Source organism: Prunus dulcis, chromosome 3, assembly GCF_902201215.1.
Source record: "Prunus dulcis chromosome 3, ALMONDv2, whole genome shotgun sequence".
Classification (NCBI taxonomy): domain Eukaryota; kingdom Viridiplantae; phylum Streptophyta; class Magnoliopsida; order Rosales; family Rosaceae; genus Prunus; species Prunus dulcis.
Window position 1 is genome coordinate 15,343,661 of NC_047652.1, and position 23,748 is coordinate 15,367,408.

General features: G+C 36.2%; 4 protein-coding genes and 2 non-coding genes across 7 annotated transcripts; 4 read left to right on the forward strand and 2 right to left on the reverse strand.

Moving 5' to 3' along the window:
* Positions 1-6,596: 6,596 nt before the first annotated feature.
* Positions 6,597-6,670, forward strand: TRNAR-ACG. The gene has a single exon. It is a non-coding gene; the product is annotated as a tRNA-Arg (tRNA).
* A 590-nt stretch (positions 6,671-7,260) lies between these two features.
* Positions 7,261-7,332, reverse strand: TRNAN-GUU. Its single transcript has one exon. It is a non-coding gene; the product is annotated as a tRNA-Asn (tRNA).
* A 1,119-nt stretch (positions 7,333-8,451) lies between these two features.
* On the reverse strand, positions 8,452-9,597 carry LOC117622840 (uncharacterized protein At4g22758-like). Its single transcript, XM_034353616.1, has 2 exons — positions 8,931-9,597; positions 8,452-8,790 (listed from the first exon to the last, which is right to left on the reverse strand). Exons 1-2 carry the CDS (start codon positions 9,208-9,210, stop codon positions 8,609-8,611), a joined length of 462 nt encoding a protein of 153 aa, XP_034209507.1. The 5' UTR covers positions 9,211-9,597; the 3' UTR covers positions 8,452-8,608.
* A 4,881-nt stretch (positions 9,598-14,478) lies between these two features.
* LOC117621451 (protein C2-DOMAIN ABA-RELATED 4-like) lies at positions 14,479-15,523 on the forward strand. The gene is made up of 2 exons (XM_034351935.1): positions 14,479-14,761; positions 14,912-15,523. The coding sequence occupies exons 1-2, from the start codon at positions 14,651-14,653 to the stop codon at positions 15,296-15,298; spliced, it is 498 nt and encodes a 165-aa protein (XP_034207826.1). The 5' UTR covers positions 14,479-14,650; the 3' UTR covers positions 15,299-15,523.
* Positions 15,524-17,507: 1,984 nt separating this feature from the next.
* On the forward strand, positions 17,508-18,596 carry LOC117621452 (protein C2-DOMAIN ABA-RELATED 4-like). The gene is made up of 2 exons (XM_034351936.1): positions 17,508-17,880; positions 18,004-18,596. Exons 1-2 carry the CDS (start codon positions 17,770-17,772, stop codon positions 18,388-18,390), a joined length of 498 nt encoding a protein of 165 aa, XP_034207827.1. The 5' UTR covers positions 17,508-17,769; the 3' UTR covers positions 18,391-18,596.
* Positions 18,597-21,009: 2,413 nt separating this feature from the next.
* On the forward strand, positions 21,010-22,746 carry LOC117621453 (protein C2-DOMAIN ABA-RELATED 4-like). Of its 2 annotated transcripts, none has more exons than XM_034351937.1 (2): positions 21,010-21,294; positions 22,178-22,746. In XM_034351937.1, exons 1-2 carry the CDS (start codon positions 21,175-21,177, stop codon positions 22,565-22,567), a joined length of 510 nt encoding a protein of 169 aa, XP_034207828.1. In that variant the 5' UTR covers positions 21,010-21,174; the 3' UTR covers positions 22,568-22,746. The 2 variants fall into 2 exon arrangements, with proteins under 2 accessions (XP_034207828.1, XP_034207829.1); XM_034351938.1 differs by having other exon boundaries at positions 21,013-21,294; positions 22,181-22,743.
* Positions 22,747-23,748: the final 1,002 nt, after the last annotated feature.

Sequence of the window (23,748 nt, forward strand, 5' to 3'; positions counted from 1 at the left end):
TTTTGACAGAGATTTCGCCACCGTCGTCCTCCATCCTCCGGCAGCCATTTTTGGTGATCAAGGTATGAAATCTCATCTACTCTTCGAGCTCTAGCTGTCTATGGGATAGGATTGGATTGATTTTGCATCCAGGAAATCAATTTTGAAACCTAGGTTTTGGGTGGATTTCAAAGTGAAATTCCAGCTGGGTGCCGTCCAAATTGGACCTCCTTGTAGTTGAATAAAGTGATACTCGCCTCGAGTAGTAGCTAAGGTAGAAAGGTTGGATCATGGTGTGGAGTTTTTCCGTCGCCGGAAATTACTCTACACACTCACGCGCTGTCGACTCATGTGGCGGCACGTGGGCAAGGATTTCAATTCGGATGTCGTTTGACTATCAAATGGATATCTCATATTGTGTGTTATCCAGGTTCGTAAGGTTCTGACCGTTGGATTATTTCCAAATTAAAATATGTTACTCTAGACATTCATAGAATCGTGTAGGAATTCACGGATCGTGAATTGGAGCTCCGGATGTTCTTATTCAATAACTTAAAGTTTGGATTTTACGATAAACGTCCGATCGTGCGATCGTGAGCGATCCGACCGTCCGTTTCAGACCAAAATTGCAGGACGTGTATTCTAGACCCTGTGAAACCTTTAGGAACTTTCGGATTGTAAAACGGACGTTGTGGTTCCCGTGGGCCCGGTTGACCCGAATTGGGAAGTTTGACCGTTTGGTTGACCGAGTGTCTCCCGATGCTATTCCATTGTCCGAATTGGGTAGTTGGACGTTAGAACGTCTCATTCCTCGTACACTCACTAGAAACCCGAGAAACTAGGATTTTAATTCAAAGTTCTCGTTCGAAACGCTTTGTATTAATTTCGTATTCGTATTATGAAATAGGTACTCCGACCATGCATACGCAGCAGGTGGGACCCTCTCAGGGTCAAGCAGCATGGGACTACTTGTGAGTGGACTTTGTTTTCAAATTATAAGCATGGTTTTATTGATGGAGAAATTGTGCATAATGTTTTAATGTTATATGGAATATATTATATATTCGATTGTTGAAATTTGTGTTTTTATAAAGCATTTGTGATATATTTTGGGTTTTGGCATATTTGAGTATCTTGAGTATATATATATGAATTTTGAGAATTTCTATATATGTTTGGCTATGTGTGGGGTACTTGGGTTGTTGATGTGAGATGTTGGACAATTGTGAGTATAGAATGTCAGTTTGGAGTGCTATAAGCACTACCTTATGTACTTCCCCGGATTTGAAACTTGGATACGGAAACTTGAGATACTTAGAGATGTCGAAACCTGGGGCATCCTTGACGGGATGTTGTTGTAGACCCTTAATTGGGTATACTGTGCGCGTAGGACTGGTTTTCAGGCCTGCGAGTTTTGAGTATTCGGCTGTACGTGCTGGCTGAGAGTTAGTCCCCCAATTGGACTGGCTCATTCCCTAGCCACATGGTCAATTGAGGAATTATTTTATGTGGGCTTTTCCATGTGGACTAGTCAAACAATCCCCCGGTTGGATTGTTTTCCCAGTACAACTAGGTGATTATCATATGTGTATATAGATATATATAACTATTTCCTTCGTTCTTGTTTTTTGGTGAGGATACTTCCTTGCCGGTCGTGCCAATGGGTACGCTTTTGAGAGTTTAGTTTTGGGATTTATGAGATTTGGACGGTGGGTTTGTAAAGTTTTCTTTATGGATTTCGGACTGGACATCCGGTATTGATTTGATTTTGATATATGTATATACTTGATTATGATGGTTTTGGAATGCACTTGGATTTCTTGCATGGTTTTCTAAACGGTGAGGTTATATTATGTTGGTTTACACTGAACTAAACTTTATTTTTGTCCACTCACAACTTTCGGTTTTGCGCCCCCCAGCCAGTAGTTGACTAAGCTCCGCAGCAGAGCCGGATCATGTGCTTACGAACCTTGAGCCTTCGTAGGACTCTTTCTTCATTTAATTCCGTTTGAACTTCGTTCTTGTTGTAATTGAATTCCTTAGATATGCTCAGTTATCGCCCGTAGTAGGGTTTGAACTGTTTATTCGCTTTAAAAGCATGCTGCCAGTTGGGTTATTAAACTGTGATTTTTGAACAGGTTGAGTTTTGGGAAATGTTCAATTTACAGGGGAGACTCTGCCAAAATTTTCGGTAGAAAGTCTCATTCTTTAGTAAGTGGGCCCGGCATCGGGGTGATGTCGGAATTAAGACGGGATTCGTCCCGATTTTCCGAGGAAATCCAGGGCGGATCCTGTCAATTTGTTGGTCCGAAATGTAGTATCAAAGCAAAAGAACATCTCCAAAGCAATCATAGTCTAACTTTGATCTACCATCTCTCCAAAAAAAAAGTTCGTCATCCGAGTGCATTGATCCACTTGAACAATATAGAAAAAATTAGGATCCTCAGCTTGTTTATGCTTAAAATGATTGATCAAACTTTGTGCATCCCCTCCTTCAATCAATTCTTCCTTCTTCCTATGCAAATAATTTAGACAATCTTTCTTAGTAAACCCAACATTCTCAGCACCACCAACTTCTTTTGCCAAATACGAATACGACTTTGTTGGCCTTATACCTGCTTCAACCATAGAAGACATAACATTTGCGTGAGCCTTTTGTATCTTCCAACCAGATTTGAGAAATTGTCTTTCTTTAAGCTTAGCAAACTCATGATTATGATATGAATTTATATGACTTATCTTCCACACACCATCATCCACTGTGAATCGAATTAAAGCCCTACAACCTGTCCTTGTATCCAATTGATGAACTGTCTTCACTTCACAAAGGTTTGAACACAAATAGTCTCGTTCTCGGATATTGTTTTTTACATCTCTTCGAATATTTCCTTTACAAATGCTAAATCCTTTCTTTAATGCATAGGAGTTGCATAGATTATATGGTTCAACTTCATTACACACCCCCATTCCCACTCTTAATTCATCACCGTCAAATAAATTTTCTTCTTCATTTGTTTATGACTTTTCCTTTTGCCAATCAGATTCCATGATCCAAATCAACAACCTTTTGTGTTTCATATAACAAAATAACAAAATTCAAAAGGTATATATATACACACATAGCATGTAAATTAGCTTTTCACTTACAGGAAATCAAAATTCACGTGAAGAGTAAGCAATTTTTAAAATAATAGCAACAAGAAAATTACTGATCACATCTTTCCAGGTAATATAAAATTTCAAGAGTTATTTTAAAGATTAAGCAGAGAAAAAAACAAAGAATAACAGGGGAAAGAAAAATAAATATCCCAGACTGCAAAATCAGTAGTTAGTAATTTACCCACAAATAGAATATGGACAACAATAAAAACCAATAGATTACAGTAAAAAAAATTTAAACGAAAAAGAAAAATACAGAAATCGATACCTGTGGTGTATGTATGAAGGAGTCGCTGAAGAGAAAAAGACGACTTTGAAGAAGGGTTTTGCATAGGAGAGGAATTGGGCGGGAATGGGAGGGTATTGTGCAAAAAAGTAGGAAAAAAAAAAATTAATTGGGAAATTAAAGGGCTGGTACGGATGTTGATATTGGATGAAAGAGAAACTCTACGTTTTGGTTTATTTTATTGATTAAAATATGTTTTACAAAGTTTTTAAAAAGATTGGCAAGTGGTAGTATTCTATTGGCTGGGATAATGAGTTGGAAAACTGACCTGCCATATTTGTGCCAGGAAAGTTTTTCTCAGACCGATTTCGGTTTATTATTTATTGATTGATGTCCAACTAGGGACGGATCTTAGAGCAAATTCACCCATTTGTTTTTTGCCATGGCAAGATGAGGGTTAGGGCAGCTACTATTCAAGTGAATAGTGGTTGCCATTGCAAAAAGCAATGTGTGTTTCTATCCATTGCCATGACAAATGGCAAATACTATTCATTTTTTTGTTTTATTCACAAATTTTTTTTATGTAAACAATTAATTTGGATAATATTTTCGGTTAAGATTTTTGGGTTCGTACGTGTCAATATTTATTATAAAATTCATATCTCATAATCGGATAAAATATTCATATAAGATTTTTGGTTTCAAAATTCAGATAAATTTCAAAATTCAAAATTCAAATTTAAGATATATTTCAAATTTCAGATAAGATTTTCACCCTCTAAAATCGCGTCAGATGTCATCTTTATATGTCTAAATTTTTATATAAAACCATAGGCTCAGCTCATACCTCTCACACCAAATCTTCTCTATATTTTCATTTCTCAGATTTTAGAATTCATACTCTATTCTCAATGTCAGACATGAGCAGTGTCTTGGAGAGCCAAGAGCGAGAAACTAGAGAAAGAAGACGTAGACGAGCTGAAGGCAAAAGGGTGCAGAGAGAACTAGATCAGCAAGTTGTCATAGCAGTGACTTTTCTTGATGAAGAAAACCAAAGCCGCCGTCGTGGTTCACAAGTCGGCCGTGGCCCGAATGTGGACAGACATAGGCATTCTCGGGGTAAGAATCTTCTGGAAGATTATTTTATCCCAACTTCTTTGCACTCCGATGGTCATTTTCGAGGGTGATATAGAATGTAACCCCATTTGTTCAATAAAGTCATGCATGATATTTGCAATTATGATGAATACTTTGTTCAAAAGTGTGATGCTACTGGGGTTTTGGGACTTCTTCTCGAGCAAAAGCTTACAGTTGTTATACGAATGCTGACGTATGGTTCATCTGCTGATTAGGTAGATGAGATTACCCGGATGGGGAAGTCCACTACTTTGGAGAGCTTGGTAAGATTTTGTGATGTAGTTGAAACTCTGTACACCAGAGACTACCTGCAGACCTACGCTCAGGGACCTCTAACGGCTTCTACAAAAAGCCGAAACTCGAGGATTTCCAGGAATGATTGGTAGCATCAACTGCATGCACTGGCAATGGAAGAATTGCCCAACTGCTTGGCAAGGAGATTATGGAAATAGGAAAGGACAAAAAAGTATCATCCTTGAGCCGTTGTTGGATTCAATACATAGGTTTGGCATGCCTTCTTCGGAGTTGTCGGATCTCAAAACGACTTGAACATGCTGGGTCAATCCTCGGTGTTCAACAATGTTTTGAGAGGTGAAGCCCCGAATATCACATATGAAATCAACAATACTGTCTACTAGAATGAGTATTATCTAGCAGATGGCATCTGCCCGAGGTGGACCACATTTGTCCATCGATTTTTCCAAGGCATCTCTCCATTTCCCTAACTCTTTATTGGAAAATTTCAACCTACTATATAATGCCATTTCTGTACGGATCGAACCCGATCTTTAACAAAATTTGGTATGAATTTCTCTTCACATATGACAAAATTTCATCTCATTGCCCGACATAGGACAATGACTAATTTGGACCTAACACTCACACAACAAAACATCTTCCGTGAATGCCCCTCCGGTTTCGATAGAAGAAGCCATAAGATGATAAAGAAAAATAAAACTTGAAAGTGAAAAAAATGGAGACTTTGGAAAAGGACAAATGAGAGAGAAATTTTTTAAAAGAAGCCAAAATGGACAAAATTGCCCTTATTTATTTTTGAATTTCCTAAGGAATCCTTTACATTTGCATGTCTTTGGTTTGAAAGTTGAGAGATTTTTCTGTCTTTTTTTAAAAAGCTTTGGCTTTTTCCAAAAGTGAAAGTTTTTTTGTGGCTAAAACCTAAATTTACTAAAAAAATATTGAGTAGAAAGTGAATAATAGTTGAAGAAGAAGAAAATGTATGAGGATTTTGGTGTTAAAAGTGAAGAGTATTGGTTGGTATTTATAGAAAGAAAAAAAAATTTTCATTAATTCTTGGGTATTTTTTTTTTTAAAATTCATTATTTTATTGCAAAAAAATTAGCTGCCGTTGGATTGGAGAGCCCAGAGGACGCCACGTGGTTGCTAGCCATTGGGGGAAACTGTAGCGCGCGTGCAAATTTTTTTACTATTGGCGCGTGCAACACAAGGGCCAATCGTAAAAAAAATTCAAACTCGAGGGCTGACGTCAGTCCAAAACGCAGGCTGAAGCTCGGACTCGCCTTACCTTCGGGCCAACCTAACCCCGTAGGACCCGCAGCCAGCCCAGGCCAGCCCTCACCTCACTGCTGGAATCGATTTTTGGGCCCCCCACCCCCCCACCCCAGCCCTTACCGCTGAAAAGGCTCTTAGAAGGGGCAACCTGGGCTACTTGTATGTTTCTAAGCCTAAACTAAAACATTAGCCCACCCAAGTTATAGCTATTCCACACTTTACACATCGTCCCCAAGTTAAACTATACTGCGGTGACGATACTGTAGGGGAGGTCCTGCGGAAAAATAGCTCGACGCCAGGATGATAAAAAGCTTAACACCTCTCATTCTTATTACTTTTTCAAATTCAAATTCAAAAAGAAAAAAAAATTAAAAGGTCGTCTTATTCAAAACCCCAATCCAATTATGAAATCCCTTCTCTCCCACTTCACACCTCGGAACGCACCGTTCTTATATTTATATAGAGAGAGGCGCTTTCACATCTTCTTAACCGGAAACGGCTGGGGAGAGGAAAGGTTCCTTTTTTTTAGGGTACTCCCGGGAACAGATCCAGTGGAGACGGGGTGGGGCCTGTAGCTCAGAGGATTAGAGCACGTGGCTACGAACCACGGTGTCGGGGGTTCGAATCCCTCCTCGCCCACAACCGGCCAAAAAGGGAAGGACCTTTCCCTTTGGGGGTAGGAAAATCATGATCGGGATAGCGGACCCAAAGCTATGGAATTTGGGCGTGGGTCTTTTGTCGAAATGGAATGGCCTTACTTTTTCTTTTGATTTATTTATCGTTAATGGTGGCTTAATTAAGTATAGTATGCCCGGCCCTAATCAGCATATTTTTTTGTTTTACGCCCCGTAATTCTTCCTCAGCCAGGCTGGGGCAGAATAGCAGAGCAAGTACAAGTATTAGTAGCATAGCAAAAATGCGTTCCTCGTCATTAATATGTTTGCTCGCGGTAATTGTGGCCTCTCGGGCGAATCGATGACTGCATCTTTGATGCACTTGCTAGTACATCTGAGAATTCTTAATTGGATAGTTGTAAATAGCCCCAGAACAAAGGATTATCCCGGACCTACGCCGAGGTATTGACGGTGATTCTCAAATATCGCAGAACAGAATGTGATACGATGAGATAGAATGCAATAGAAACAAAGACACAGGGAACGGGTTATCTACTCTTAACGGTCAAAGCGAACCCTTTCATTCCGAATTAAAGAATTCGGAATGAATAAAATCTCCCCAAGTAGGATTCGAACCTACGACCAGTCAGTTAACAACCGACCGCTCTACCACTGAGCTACTGAGGAACAACATGAAATTAGATCTCATAGAGTTCAATGAACCTACAAAACCCTTCAAACTTCCAATTAAACTATCCAAATTTTTCTTTCGCTCTCATGCTTTATGGGTCGTCTTATATTTTGTTCTGTTGCAATAGTCAAACATTTCCTTCAGTTTTATTTCTTTAAGCCCAAAATAAGAGTCCCACCCCACTTACGCATAAATAAACCCCTTCTTTTTGTTTTTGTCTTTGCTTTTGTTACAATAGCCAACCCTTACTGTACACAGAAAAAGAAGGCAGAAGTAGAATTCGGAGTAAAAATTCTCTTAGGACATGTTAACTAAAAGTAAGGAATATCCATCTCACTTAGAAGGGAAACAAAAACGTCGACTTAATGGTAGATTTTTTTGGTTTTAATAGTTTCTATTTATATGTACTCCTCATTAGGGTATTTTATTTTATTAATGAAATTCACTTATACCTTTGAGTTTTGTATCTTCTTAAAATATTGAGACGTAATGTAAATTTGGCCAACTTCGTTTTCAAATCCTAAATCCGTCCCTATGTCCAACAATCACAACCACTGCAACAAATAGACTAGCAACTCATGTATCATCTTGTACCATCATCAGATGTTTACCGTCCATCCAAATGCTGCTGTACGAGTGAGCAACACAAACATTCATATATTGGTTTCCCTTAGCTAGGTTTGAAAGCCATTGAACTACACAACTTTTAAATCATAACCATAATACTTCAATGTGGAAGCTTAATTCTTGATTGTTACAAACCAGTAACGAACTCGTTACTGGTTTGTAACAATCATAACCAATTAGGATGCTGGTAAAGTGCTTCAAGTCACACAGCTGCCACTTTTTCTTTTTCTTCTTACCAAAAAAAAAAAAAGAGTAGCTTTGTTGAAGCTGAGCCTCTATTTTGACAAAGTTTATATTCGTATTCTCCCATGAATGAATGAATGTGATGAAAGTTCTTGGAACAACCTCCTCCACCGACCAAGTAATCCTCTGAAAAATTCATCAAGGCATCCCTTTCTTAAAGTAGGAGGACCAAGATGACGGCCGGAAATCAAAGGCAGGAACATATTTGAAAGGACTCTATTGAAATTAATTAAAGGTCAGGAATATATGCCAAAAAACAATGTGGCTCATATTTAATTAATTGATAAGGCATAAGTTTACACGGTTGGCAGCAGAGAATATAACATAAAACCTTTAATAATTTCAATCGCCTGAGAGACTTGATTGAAACATCAGATTGTGGTATGAGAAGATTCAGTAGCCTCAGTGAGATGATATCTTGAAAGGAAATGATTTGTTGAGCCATGCCTTCCAGCTACTAACTGATCCCTTTGGAGCTGTCATCTCTGGCTTTCTCTCTGTAACATTCTGCACTGCCCTCTGCTTCTTGCTCAGCACAAAGTTCCTTCCCCCATGAGATCCTATACTTTCCCATGGACTTAAGGCTACAAGTTATATATAGAATTAAAATGTAATTAACAGGCCTATTAATTAAGTGAAAATATGTTCACAGTTTGACATGTATGCGTAGCGACGTAGATTTTAACACATGAACACGAAAGAATGAATCGTTTTTTTATTGTACCGTCGGATCCTGCGTTAGCGCAGTAGAGAAGGAAATCCTTGACATCGGAACCAAGAAGTGGTAGGCGGCCTTCACGAGCGTAGGACTTGAGAGCAGTGTCGATGACCCCAGCAACAAGATCATCTTCATTCACCACAAACCTTATTGGCCCTGTGCTTCCAACAACATTCACTGTGATCAAAAACCTGTTTTTCTTCACACTGTGAACTTCATTATTGTTGATCTTCTTATGCTTCTGCTGTAACGTAGTTCTCTCTAAAACATTCCTCCTCTTCAGCATTCTTTCTTTCTGAAATTTTTTTTTTTTCGGTTGCTTTTTTTTCTTTTTTTCTTTTCCAAACGCCTAAGTGAAATCAACCCAAACAAGAGACACACAGCACAACACAAATGAACTTTCAGAGAGAGAGAGAGAGATAGAGAGAGATTAAGTGTTTAGGGGGTCAAGGCCAAGGCAGCGATGGTACCAAGCCTGTTTGCAGGAACCAAAGGTGGTGGAGGAAGAGGAGAAGGAGGAGGACAGCGCGCGAAGGGCACGCGCAGAAGTCCTCTGAGGAAGGAAACGAAGGAAGTGCATGAAGGAACAACAAATCTCTACCATTCAAGACTCAAAGGTATTTCACAAGAAGAGGGAAATAAATTTGTGAAAGAAGAATATCTTCAGCGGACATGGAAGGCTTCGTGTCAAGTATGACAACTTCAGTTTATGTTGTTATACAATGTAAAGAAAGGAAGCGAATCCACATATTTCCACGCACTCCTTGGGAAAGAAATTGCGTGTCACCCTAATACAATGGCAAAGTGATATTATCTCTTAATACATGTGTTATAATATGACCACGTTAAAAATTACATTTAAAATATAATAGTAACAATTATTCACACATATTCTTTTTAAAAAAATTATTCACACACGTGAATTTATTTGCAATCTTGAGTGTTTTTTTAATACAAGCGATGGTGGTAAATATATTGTTCGTCAACGAATATGTTATGAATTATTACCTTTATTATTTTCAAAGATACATTCATATAAACTTAATCGTCAAGGCTTATTTATATATTTAAATTTTTATAAATATCAATTTTTACTTTCCATTATTTCCTACTATTACCCTCATATGAAAATCCTTCTAATTGATTTACTAGAATTTCAGCTCTAGTGGTCATAAATTTTCAAAGGAAAATGAGTGTGAAAAACCAAACTTAGAAAGTATTTTTCCCGTTTTGCTCTGAGCCGAAGGTGACATAAATTGTCACACAAATAATAACAGAGCCAGACATCAGGGAGAAAATCGGACTAATGACAACATGGGAATTACGCTACAGCACAAGGCCGCCTAACATTGTTATTGGTCAGTCATATTGGATATACCAAACCCAGACCTGCACTTATTGAATTCTAGCCCAATTCTTTTCTCAAGCCCAAATTTATTTGCCCATTTTCAATTTTCAATTTTTTTGATGTCAAAGTTAGGAAGGGGAGGGGAGAAAATTCACACACGGGTATTGTGGGGGTTCGAAAACAACATCACTTATGAGCATACCAAATACCTGGGTCAAACCAACTAACGCCCCATTAGTAAGAATTTTTACATTCAATAATATTAAGTTAAGCTAGGATTAAAAATAAATAAAACACAAATGGACTTCTAGTTATTGAACATTGCATGTGTAACTAAAGAAAATGATCTATGCATGTGTCAAATTGTGATTTGTATGTAAAATGATGACTCATTGCATGTGTAAATATGTAAGGAGTCAAATATTTTCTTCGAGAGCGCCCTCCCTTAAGGAGTCAATTCCAAATGCTGGCTAGGCATGCATGAACTTTCATTAGCTCTTTATCTTGTTGAATGAATGAATATTGGGATACTTATTTTTGGACATATTTATTCATGAGTCGAAAAATGTTGAAAGGTTCATTATGGGCAACAGCCAACAATGAATGATGAAGTATGTAAGTGGGTTACACGTACAATGTTGCTTCTAGAATTTATTTTCTGGGTTTAATTCAAGAATTTATTTTTGACTTATTAATCATATTACATCTTGTGAAACAAGTCCAGAAAGACCACCAAGACATTGGTCAAGGTTCACACACTTTGACAACAATTTGAAGTGTGGAATACTCATGAACAATCTATGTGCAATCTGTGTGAGTTGTTCAATTCATGGATGTTAGATGCTCAGTCTAAGCTAATGAGGAGAGGCTTGATGATGACGTTACGTATGAGGATAAAATATGTCTCATGCCCTTGGGCAAGCTTGAAAAGAAGAAAGTCTCATATTGAAATTAACCCTAAACTTTGTTGAAGAATATGAATCTTACATGGGAAACTTGACTAAATAAAATACAAAATATAATGAATAGTTCTACTACTAATAACACCGAGGCATTTTGTGATAAAACTCCACACATATTGGGCTTTGTAAATGATAAAGTTAAAGACAATATCAGTGTTGTTAGTAATAGACCGTTGGCCCGTCTCTCTGAATTTAACAAACTTATAAAGTAATTATTATGGGCAATGGAAAATGTGACATGGAAAGCCCCATTCATATATCCTTTGGGAGAAGAAGATACAAAAAAGTGCGAGGATAACTTAATTGAGAAGAAGTCAAACCCGCACCAATAAGCATCTTCCAACAAATTAGGTATAGCACACCAGATTTTGTGTTCTTTCAAAAAGAAAACAAACAAAAAGGGAAGATCGAGAAAATTAAATAAAATATTCCTAGATTCCATTTTAATTAGTCTTTGTGGAAGGAGAAGCAAAAAAATATTCTATAGATTAAAAAGTAACGCTATAATATTTAAACTACCTAACTAACTAATATAATGCATGCAGATGCTTTTTCAACAATTCTAGAATGCATGACATTAATTTAAAACAACGTGCGAAGCAACTACCTCGAATCTCTTATCTAATTTGTCTTGTTGGCTACATGTTTTCTAGTGGGGTCCGCCAGTCCGGCCGTTGTTTTTTAAATATTAGTTTTGTGTTCGCAATTTTCTTTTTCTCATCTATTATTATTGAGTGAATAATACTATTTGTCAACTAACTTTGATTAATTATAAACTAATTAAAGGTTTTTTTTTGTTGAGATGACTAATAATTAAAGTTGTTATCCATACTTTTAAGGCCTTTTAAATTTGATTAATTTGACCCCCCCAATCAAATTACACGCATTGCATGTGACATGTATCATCTATTAGTATTATATTTAAAAATAAATTTGACAACTGAATATATACAAACAACAAATAAAATAAATTGAGATTGTGACTTAGAAAATTAATGGTGTGACAGTAATGTAAGTACTATCGAGTTTGTAAAAGAAAACACTTTGCATCCCAAATTAATTCATTCTCTCTTATTTTGGTCAGAAATTTATAAAAACTAAGACTTATGTGTGATTAAAAATTTAAGACCATTGCTCGTGACCTAAGATGGGACGTAGTTTAATGCTTGCAGCTAAAGCAACGGACAATTTCAATGTGGTTTTTATTTTATTTTATTTTATTTTATATATGTTGGTTTATCAAATTATAATTTTTTTTTTTTTTAATGCAATGACTTTTGAGATCTTCATTGACTACTTATGCAATGACTTTTGAGTCTCATATGAATATATGAAATCAGCTCACTACACTTCTAAAAAGCTTTAAAAACTGTAATAATAATTCAAAGTTGAAAACGAAATTGTTTTTGTTCAGACAGAGAGGGAGACCTTTAGATACATCATAATATTGTAATTGAATAGCTTTAAATCGAATCAAATTGGGAGTATAATTATTTATTTAACGTCATTTAAAAAAAAAAAAAGGTGTTGATTTTTTCACTCCCCTTTCCATTATTATGGTGATGACCAGAACTTCAACACAATTAACAAGCAACTGTCAACAATTCTTTTTTTTCTTTTAATGTTGGTTCATCAACACCAACGGTCATAATTATTTATTTAACGTCATTTAAAAAAAAAAGATATTGATTTTTTCACTCCCTTTTCCATTATTATGGTGATGACCAGAACTTCAACACAATTAACAAGCAACTGTCAACAATTCTTTCTTTTCTTTTAATGTTGGTTCATCAACACCAACGGTCAATTTGAACAAAGACTTGTAGGGATAATTATTTGATAAACTATGGCTCTCTCTCTCTCTCTTTTTTTTTTTTTTTTTTTTTTTTGGGGTTAGATAATGTAAACAGTTCATTTTTTACCTCTTCCTTCAAAGATCGTTCTCGATACAAAGTCAGACAATTGAGTCATGTCATTACCACCACCATCATCTCAGTGTATTGGACACAAACAATCTTTTCTCATCATAATTAAAAAAGAATATAAAGTTGATCTTTCAAACCATATTTGTCTCTCTTTGTTTGTAATCTTCTCACGCCATCACATGCGGAGATGATATTTGTTTGTACAAATTTCTCACGTTATTTGGGGGTAGATTTTTCGCCTTTCAAGTTTTCTTTTCTCTCTTCTTCAATTTTTGTGAAATAATCATGAATAAATAGACCACATTCGGAGGTGTTGGCCAAAAATCTTCCGATGCATAAGTTAGTTCAATTGGATCTTTGATAAAAGATGTGGCAATAGCCAAAATGGATGGAGTTTTCTCTCACGGGGAGAGCCGGATAGACTTAGCCGTGTGTGGTGGCAGTTAGCTATGTGAGAGAGAGAGAGAGAGAGAGAGAGAGAGAGATGATTTTTGTAGGGTTATTGGAATTACCTTGAATGCGTATTTGTGTATTTATAGCCTCATTGTGTGCTAGGATTTTGAGAGAATAATTCTTATTTGGTTATGATTATTCTTCCTAAAAAAGATGATAGGAATTACTCTAAGAGATTTGGTAGAGACTAGTTCCTTGATTTATGAAGATTTTCTTATTATAAATCAAAGATAATGTCCCAAATTAAATGGATAATTAGTTTGACCTAAGAAATATTCCTCTTTCATATGTTGTCTTCTTATTAATCGGTGAAATATATGCTCCCACAATATTCATGCCGTTACTAACATAGATGAGAGAGAAATGAGCTAATAACACCAAAAGCTTTCCTCATAAAGGCAATTTCCCAATGTGTTATCTCAACCTACTTGTCATTATCGATCCTCTCCCACATTTCACTGTGAATGACCAACTGTAACACAGTATTATTATTAAAGATATGATTAGGAAACACCTAATTACATACATATTTACATTAATTATACTTGCTGTAATCTCCTACAGTGCAGGACGAGTTGAGTCAAACAAGCCCACAATCTGACGCCTTGGATTGCAAATTAAAACCAGCCCACTTAAACAAAACCCGACCCGTAAGCCAGTCTACCCTAAGTCAAACTTTGTACACACTCTAAACAAAAAAATGCAAAATGAAAGGAAAAAAGGAAGAACGAAGGAAAGGCAAAGTGAAAGAGTCTAGAGGAGCGCGTGAGACTTGCTGGTTTTGATGTTGATTGGTCGCAGAACTCAGTTGAAAATATTAAAGGCGTATGGGATAATGGGTGGCTCCTAGCTAAAGCACAAAGCCATAGCCTTCACAAACTTGTGTATAAAAAGGCAAGGAAAGCTTAAAACAAGACTCATCCACTACTTCCCTGTTTAGAAACAGAGCCTTTAAATTCCTTTGGGATTTTCTGGTGCTACTTGAATTGTGAAAACCATAAAACCAGTTTGATTAATCTGATCTTGATCTAATATTTGATGGAGAACTTGATGGGTCTTCTGAGGATTCACATCCAAAAAGGAGTGAACCTTGCTGTTAGAGACATGAGAAGCAGTGACCCTTATGTTGTTATCAAAATGGGCAAGCAGGTAACTCATTTCTTTGATCATGAAAATGGTCTATTTTTCTGATTTTTTTCTTGAATCTTGATCCATTTGGACTTATGGGTTTCTGGGTTTTGATTTGATGCTTGTTCATTTCAATTGATTGCTTATGAAACCAATTTTCTGGTATTGCAGAAGTTGAAAACTCGAGTGGTGAAGAGGAATGTGAATCCTGAGTGGGATGAAAGTTTGACTCTTTCTGTTGCAGATGCAAATCTTCCGATCATGGTTTGTGTGTATGATAAAGATACGTTTAGTTTTGATGACAAAATGGGAGATGCAGAGTTTGAGATTGGTTCATTCATTAAAGCCTTGAAGATGCGCTCGGAAGGCTTAACAAATGGAACCATAATTGACAGAGTGAAACCAAATAGGGAAAACTGCCTTGCTGAAGAGAGCTGCATCATCTGGTCCAACGGAAAACTTGTCCAGAACTTAGTCCTCAGACTCAGAAATGTGGAGTGTGGGGAAGTTGAACTTCAATTGCAGTGGATTGATGTTCCAAGTTCTAGGGGTCTCTAGATTGCATCCTCTCTCTCTCTCTCTCTCCTTTTTTGTTTTCCTGTATATTTGTATTTGGGGGCCCTGCTTCTTCAATTCTTTTGTTCATAGATATGAGAGATAGAGTTGTATTTTTGAGTTTTTATCCTCCCATGTATTGGTGTCAATCCTATGGGATGTGAGAAAAGTTTGAACAGCTTCATTTTCATTTTCTAATAAAATTACCATTTATTTGATTCATTCAAATCACTGTGTGTGAAGCTGTTGATGCCAAAATTGTAATCAACAGTCAGTCAGTTCAATCAAGTGGATTCAACAAAGTCTCCCTTATTCAACTTCACTGTCATTCCATAGGATTCCACCAGCACCAATCTGACCAGAATTACCTCTTCTAACCCCTTCTCTGCCATAGTAAATGATGATTTAACCCGGACTTCACAAAATGCGACCACTTGCTTACTCCATTTCAGCATCCTAAACCACAACGCAACAATTTCATAAAATACGAAGACTGAAATGTTAAACTTGAAAACACAAGTAACATTCATTACGAGTGAAAATTAAGAGTACTAAATTGGAATTAATCATAAACCTCTTTAATGATTTACTAAACCAATGTTACCAGGAGAAAGTAATTATGCGCAACTGAAATTAGGTATAGCACACCATATTTTTTGTTCTTGAAAAAGGAAACAAAGAGAAGGGAAGATGGAGAAAATTACAACAAATATTTCCTAGATTCCTTTTTAAATTAGTCTTTTCTGAAAGGAGGAGCGCATTCTATAAAGTAAGGGTATCTACCTTAACTTATAGCTAGAATTCACGTGACCGCAGCAGCCGGGGCTCTCGCTTTTTCAACAATTCTAGAATCCATGACATCACTTGAAAACAAACCCGAAGCGAAGAAACTACCCCGAATATCTTATATCAGACTTTTTTTTTTTTTTGGGTATAAGTCAGTTTTTCTACAATGTGTGCCACAAAAGGGAAGAAACTACCCTTATGCCTTCCACCATGTTCACTGTGAATAATAGAACACAAGGGACTGAACAGGGACAAAAGTGAAGAAACTAATAAAATACTAGCCAGCAGACGACTGTGTTTTTTGCTTATCATTAAAAAAAAAAGGAATGTTAGCAACCTTTTTTTTCGGATCTTCAGTCTTTTTCTCATGACATGTGTCACTTATATTACACTTAAAATAATATCATTAATACATGATACAATTTGGCTTTTATTTTCTAAATTTACTCTAATGCCTTGATACTTGACACTGCTAAATCCAACAACAACAAAAAAACCGCATTAAAAAAAATCCTGTATTTTCTATATGTTTTTTAGTACTTTAATTTTTATTTTATATATGTTGGTTACCAATTTAGAAACTTGTTCCATAAAATAACTCTTTTTCTCGATGCAATGACTATTGAGATCTAAATTATTGATCACGCATAAGTCAAATTGGGTGTATAACGTTTTAGAATTATATGATATATTAAATCGGTGTGCTCAATCATTATTATGTTGATGACCGGATCTTCAAAACCATTAATAAGCAACTGCAAACAATATTTATGTTTAATTTTTTTTAAAAATATAAATGATAATCTAAATTATTTTAAATTAATTTAATCTACGAGAAAATGAATTCGAACTTGAGTGCAATGGGAGGTGGGCTCACTGCCCTAACGAAACCATGTTTGTCCTTTTGTTTTTAATCTTCTCACATCATCACATGTGAAGGTGATATTCATGTCGTTACTAACAAACGATGAGAGCATGACCTAATAACAGCCAAAGCCTTCCTCATCAAGGAAAAAAATCCCCAAAATGTCGTCTTTACCTACTTGTTATTATTGATCCTCCCAAATTTAACTCCGAATGATTAACTGTAACACCTCATCACCTAATTACATACATATTTACATTAATTATAGTTGCTGTAATCTCGTATAGTCCAAGTCCAGCTGAGTCAAATAAGCCCGGTAGTAGCCTGTAATCGACCACACACACAGTGACATTCATTCACCATCACAATCCGGCACCTTGGATTGCCCGGTCAATTATAATTAAACAAATAAAAACCCGACCCGTAAGCCACTCTACCCTAAGTCAAACTTTGTACGCTCTCTAAATAAGAAAAAATGCAGACTGAAAGAAAAAAGGAAAAACAAAGGAAAGGCAAAACCAAAGTGAAGTGAGAGTCTAGAGGAGCGCGTGAGACTCTTGCTGGTTTGATTTGATGTTGATTGGTCGCCGTTGAAAAAATTGAAGGCACATAGGATAACGGGTGGCTTCTAGTTAAAGCATAAAGGAGGAAGGCATAGTCTTCACAAACTTTTGTGTATAAAAGGAAAGGAAAGCCAGTGGTTTGGTATCAAGAACTCATTCAACCACTTCACTGTTTAGAAACAGAGCCTTTTAAACTCCTTTGGGATTTTTTGGTGGTACTTGAATTGTGAAAACCATAAAACCAGTTTGATTAATATTTGATGGAGAACTTGATGGGTCTTCTGAGAATTCACATCCAAAGAGGAGTGAACCTTGCTGTTAGAGACATGAGAAGCAGTGACCCTTATGTTGTTGTCAAAATGGGCAAGCAGGTAATTCATTTGGCTACTCTTTTTTTTTTTTGGTGTGTGTGGTGAAAATGGTATATTTTTGTGATGTTTTTCTTGAATCTTGATCCATTTGGACTCATGGGTTTCTGGGTTCTGATATTGCAGAAGTTGAAAACTCGGGTGGTGAAGAGGAATTTGAATCCTGAGTGGGATGAAAGATTGACTCTTTCTGTTGCAGATGCAAATCTTCCGATCATGGTTTGTGTGTACGATAAAGATACGTTTAGTTTTGATGACAAAATGGGAGATGCAGAGTTTGAGATTGGTTCTTTCATTAAAGCCTTGAAGATGCGCTTGGAAGGCTTAGCAGATGGAACCATAATTGCCAGAGTGCAACCAAGCAGGGGAAACTGCCTTGCTGAAGAGAGCTGCATCATCTGGTCCAAGGGCAAACTTGTCCAAAACATGGTCCTCAGACTCAGAAATGTGGAGTGTGGGGAAATTGAGCTCCAATTACAGTGGATTGATGTTCCAAGTTCTAGGGGTCTCTAGATTGCATTCTCTCTCTCTCTCTCTTTTCTTTTTCTCTGTATAGTTGTATTTGGGGCCCTGGTTATTGAATTCTTTTGTTCACAGATGTGAGAGATGGTATTTGAGTTTTTATCCTCCCATGTATTGGTGTCAATCACATGGGATGTGAGAAAAGTTTGAACAGCTTGAGTTTCATTTTCTATTAAAATTACGATTTATTTGATTCATTCAATTATTGTGTGTGATTTTGTTGATGCCTACTAGCACCAATCTGACCAGAACAACATCTTCCTTCTGGTAAGATCAATAATTATTTTTTGGGGTTTTTATCGCAAAACATTCCTAAGGTTAATTAAACTATTAGGTTAAGTTCTTTTTGTTTTGCTTTTTATTTTTGTGTCATTCGTGGTTCTCAAAGTTAATATATGTGCTCACAAGTAGTCTCTACCATCAGCTTTCGTCAAGAAGTTTGACATGACACACATATGGGACTTTACATATCTAATAGGAGTGGAAATTCAATTTTAAAATTTCTATTAACATTGTGAAGGGAAGTACTACTTACCACAAACTTAATCTAGAAGGGAAATTATAATCTGACTCGCAACCAAATTATTGTGTGAAGTTGATAGCAAAAATTGGACTAACAAACAGAATAGCCAATTAGGCAACAATATATAAATTATGCAAAATGAAGAATGCAAAGAGTCTCGATCAGAATGACATTGGTTTTATGACAAACAAATAATCTCCAATGCATTATTCAATGGAAGGATTTGTAGACAATCTTTTTGTGTTATGAATTCTATATCTTTGGTGAGTACTCAGCGAATTTGCCATTGAAACGACATGTAATATTGAAAAGGATAATGCTAGGTTTATCACATTTATATACTATATTGTGTATTATCTCTTTAATAAAAGTAGAGCCCATCAATACAATAGGACCCTCTATTAAAGAGGTGCTAGACAATGTATTATACCTAACATTTTCCTATTGGGAAATTTACGCACCAAAGTAATTAGAAGTTCAAATTAGAACCACTTTATTATCCTCCCTAGTTATGACTCACTCGTTTGTTGACATCATCATCCTCAGATCTAGAATCTCATTCGCTTTTAATTATGAGTAAAAATATCCCATTTGGTAAGGTTTTTGGAGAATGTTTTATGATAATGAAAACGAGAAAATGAATTTGCATTTTTAGGATTTGAAAATGCTTTTGTAGATTAATTGGAAAATAGATTCAAAAAATAAAAATAGTGAAAAACGTGTTTGGTATGACAATTTGAGAATAATTTAAAAAAAAACATTTTTTTTGTTGGATGAGTTCCTTCACTACCTCCTCTCTCTCTCTCTCTCTCTCTCTTCTTTCTCCCTCTGCTCTCTGTCTCTCTCTCCCCTCCTCTTTCTGCTCTACTAATTATCACATACCTTGTGACTATAATAAAGCATAGCAGATTGGAATTCTACCAAATTCTTCGATCTTGGCCAACTCAAATGTAAAATAAAATAAAACCAAATTAGGTCATTGAAATTCATCACCAAGACTTTCACAACCATCAGCCTAATTTTGTCACAGATGAGACAGGCTACGACGAGGAATGGATCTGAGATTGTGTTTGCAAGAGGGCGAGATGAGGAGGAGGCGAAGAGAGAGAGAAAGCTGACAGAGGCAGTGGGGTCTTCCTCTTTTCGTGTGGGTTTCTCTGTGTTTCCATTAAACCATTTCCTGTGTTTTCACTTTTCCTTTGAAAATGGGGAAAACAACAAAAAGCTGTTTTCTAACTTGGAAGAAAAGTTGAGTTTGTTTTCTAACTTTGTTTTCCGCGTTTTCATAGTTTACACCACCGAACATATTTTGGGTTGTTTTTGTTTTTGTTTGGAAAACGACGTGGGAAAACATTACCGAAAGCCACCTAAAGTTCTCGCTCGGAACTTGCAAGGCATACAACATGCATAAAAGTCAGCAAAATTGCATCATTTTCATTCTAAATCTTATTTATTAACAGAAAATAAGAAGTTGTCACATTAATTAATAATAAAAATTTGACATTTAGTGTTATTGATACGATTAATTACCCTCCCATATATATATTTGAGTGAAATTACCAACTGTAATACTGTATATGACGACTCATGATGAGGACCTCTCAATAAGAAAGGTTCTCAAAAAAAAAAAAAAACACCTAATTCATACCTGAGCCAGCTTAGAACTCGTTTTTTTTTTGTTTTTACCATAAAGAATTAACATAGCCAACTTGTAGTCCTGGTTTATTGGAGCATAGTCAATTTGTGCACACAATCAGGCGCATTAGAGACTGAGTGAGATAATTTTTGCCCCCATAAGTCAAATTTTTAACACTATCTCACCCCAAAATAGCTATGGACGGTTATAGTTTAATAAAAAAGAGTCTTGGTTTACAAATTAGTGATCTCATCTTCGAATCTTAGTGACAATTTGATAGTGTGTGAAAACTCTCGTCTTTTTCCTAATTTTGACAGAAAAAATAAAAAAATCTCTCCCCATAATGACAAATAAAATAAAATAAAAGGCAAAATAAACGAGTAGAAGAGTGTGGAAGAGCGCGTGAACAGTTGAGAAATACAAAGAGTAAAGTTAAAAAATACATTGGCTTAGCTATTGGGTCAATATAAAATGTTGTTTGGTAGCCAACTTGATTCAGCCACTGAGATTTAGACTGAGGCTCCCAAATTGCAATCTTCAATCAAACCTCTCATCCTACTCCTACTCCTGCGATTTCTGGTGCTTCTTACTTTGTGAAGATAAATAAAAATAAAATATGGATCCAATGGAGAGCATGATGGGTCTTCTGAGAATTCACATCCAAAGAGGAGTGAACCTTGCTGTTAGAGACATGAGAAGCAGTGACCCTTATGTTGTTATCAAAATGGGCAAGCAGGTAACTCATTTGGCTGTCTTTAATAATGAAAATGGTTTACTTTTCAGATAATTTGTCTTTCTTACTTTTCTGTTGCATTTCTTGATCCATTTGCATTTCTGGGTTTCTTGGTTTTGTTATTATTTTCTACAAATTTAGGTTATTGATGGCAATACATGGATCTGGTAGGATCACTTGTTGTTTCACTGTACATATTCATATTTTCTGTTTATAATTGTACTAGTGTTTGTTTGGGTTTAAGTCATGTCTTCTGGAAACCTCTTAAATAACCCTTTTTGTTTTTTGGCCTTATTAGTTGTTGCTTTTTTCATAGTATTAAAAACTCCAACCACACAAGAGGGTATCTGAAAAAAGAAAAAGAAAAGAGAAAGGAATCTATTTCTTTTTGTTTTCTTTCATTGTAAAGATTAAAGAACAGTAAATGAAGGAATTTATATGGTTTCCTTATTTTCTGTCTGTTGCTGTAAACATTTGTTTTGATTTCCAGAATATTGATATCACTAAGGGATCTGGTTTGTAATTTTATTTGAAGTCATCAAGACATTATTATTTTTAATCTGGTGGTAATGTTTCCCGTCTTCACCAAAACAAAATCTGGTAGTAATGTGCTTCTGTGGAGGACATTTGCTTTGTCAGTTAACAGTGCTATCCCCCCGTGACGTGCAAGTGCCTCTCTTGTCCCCACGGGAATGAAAAAGACATGGGTTCAGGCACATTAGTTATTGACCAGGAAATCAATGAACACCCAACTTTGCTATGTGGTGGTTCTCCACCAAACAACTTTCTGAATTACGTCTTGTTGAGGTTAAGAGCTTTGAGAAATTGATGTGATTCCAAATATCTATCATTTCAACTGATAGCTTGTTGAATTTATGTTCAAAAGCAGAAGGTGAAAACCAGGGTGGTGAAGAAGAATGTGAATCCTGAGTGGAATGAAGATTTGACACTCTTAGTTGCAGACCCAAATCTCCCAATCAGGCTTTGTGTGTATGACAGAGACACCTTTAGTTTTGATGATAAGATGGGGGATGCAGAGTTTGAGGTTGCGACATTTATTAAGGTCTTGAAGATGCGCTTGGAAGGCCTCCCAGATGGGACAATAATCACAAAAGTGCAACCAAATAGGCAAAACTGCCTTGCTGAAGAGAGCTACATTGTCTGGTCCAAAGGCAAACTTGTCCAAAACATGGTCCTCAGACTGAGAAATGTGGAGTGTGGGGAAGTTGAACTTCAATTGCAGTGGATTGATGTTCCTACTTCTAAGGGTCTCTAGATTTGCATTGCATCCACACTGTCGCTGTGTACAATTTTGAGTCTTTGGTTCATAAATGTCAAAATAGTGATGTTTTAGAAGGGTATCCACCTATGTAGTATGTATTGCTAACATATGGGATGTGAGAAAACAAATTAGAATAACTTGATTTTCATTATGTAGTACATTACTGTTTATTTGATTCTCATTTTGGTTTCAAATAATTTTTTTAATCCTCATTTTAGGCCTGTAAAACTGGCCCAAGCTCGATGGGCTAGTCCGAATCCGATCCTATTTTTTTAGCAATGGGGGAAGTGAGGAGAAAGAAGTAAAAAGACCTAGCTAAAAGAGCAAGAAGACAATATGTTAGGGTTTCTAAGGCAAGACAGAGCTACCAGCGCTTATAAATTGGAGAGGCAATGTCAGAGCAGTAAGAACAAGCACCTTGTAGGTGTTGTAACTGTTAATCTCAAGCATTCACCCTTTCCTTATTTGCCTTTTCCTTCCAAACCCCCATCTCAAATTCTAAACACTACACAAACCTTTCTACAAGACATTGTCCTAAGATTCAAACATCGAAGTTACCTCTTTCTCTTTTAGTAAAGTTATGGGCAATTAGCTATTATACCACAAGCCTCAGTAGCCAAGCTATGTTTTGGTTTATCATAATTGTTCAAAACCATAGATTCTGTTATTGGTAATAACCATTTAAACCATTTAAGAAAACCAAAGCACTCTCTAGGAATTTGCACAATTTCTGAGTTCTTTAGGTCCAAATCTATAAACTTAAGAAAAGGGGCAACATCATAATCAAACTCATTTGTTAGGACAGTCCAAGAATTCCTGTAAGTCAAGTTGGAGGAATAAAAAGCAGAGAAACCATCAAAAATTGGAGAAAAGATGGAAATCATAAAAATATTATTGCCGTAAATAATATTAAACTAAATACGAATAAATGCACTAAACCTAAATACAGAGGCTCATGATCCATAACGTCATACCAAGATAAAGTGGGGTTTCATATCATTTGTCACAACTTAGCTAGACATGCGCTTGTTTACACCAATCATACGTGATATTTTAGAAGGAACATTAACAAATGAAGCTTCATTTAATGCTTATATTATATAGGCTAAATTGACCGGTATATTATAATATATGATTCAACGCACATACAAGCTGCCCAAGTTACTTGGTGATCA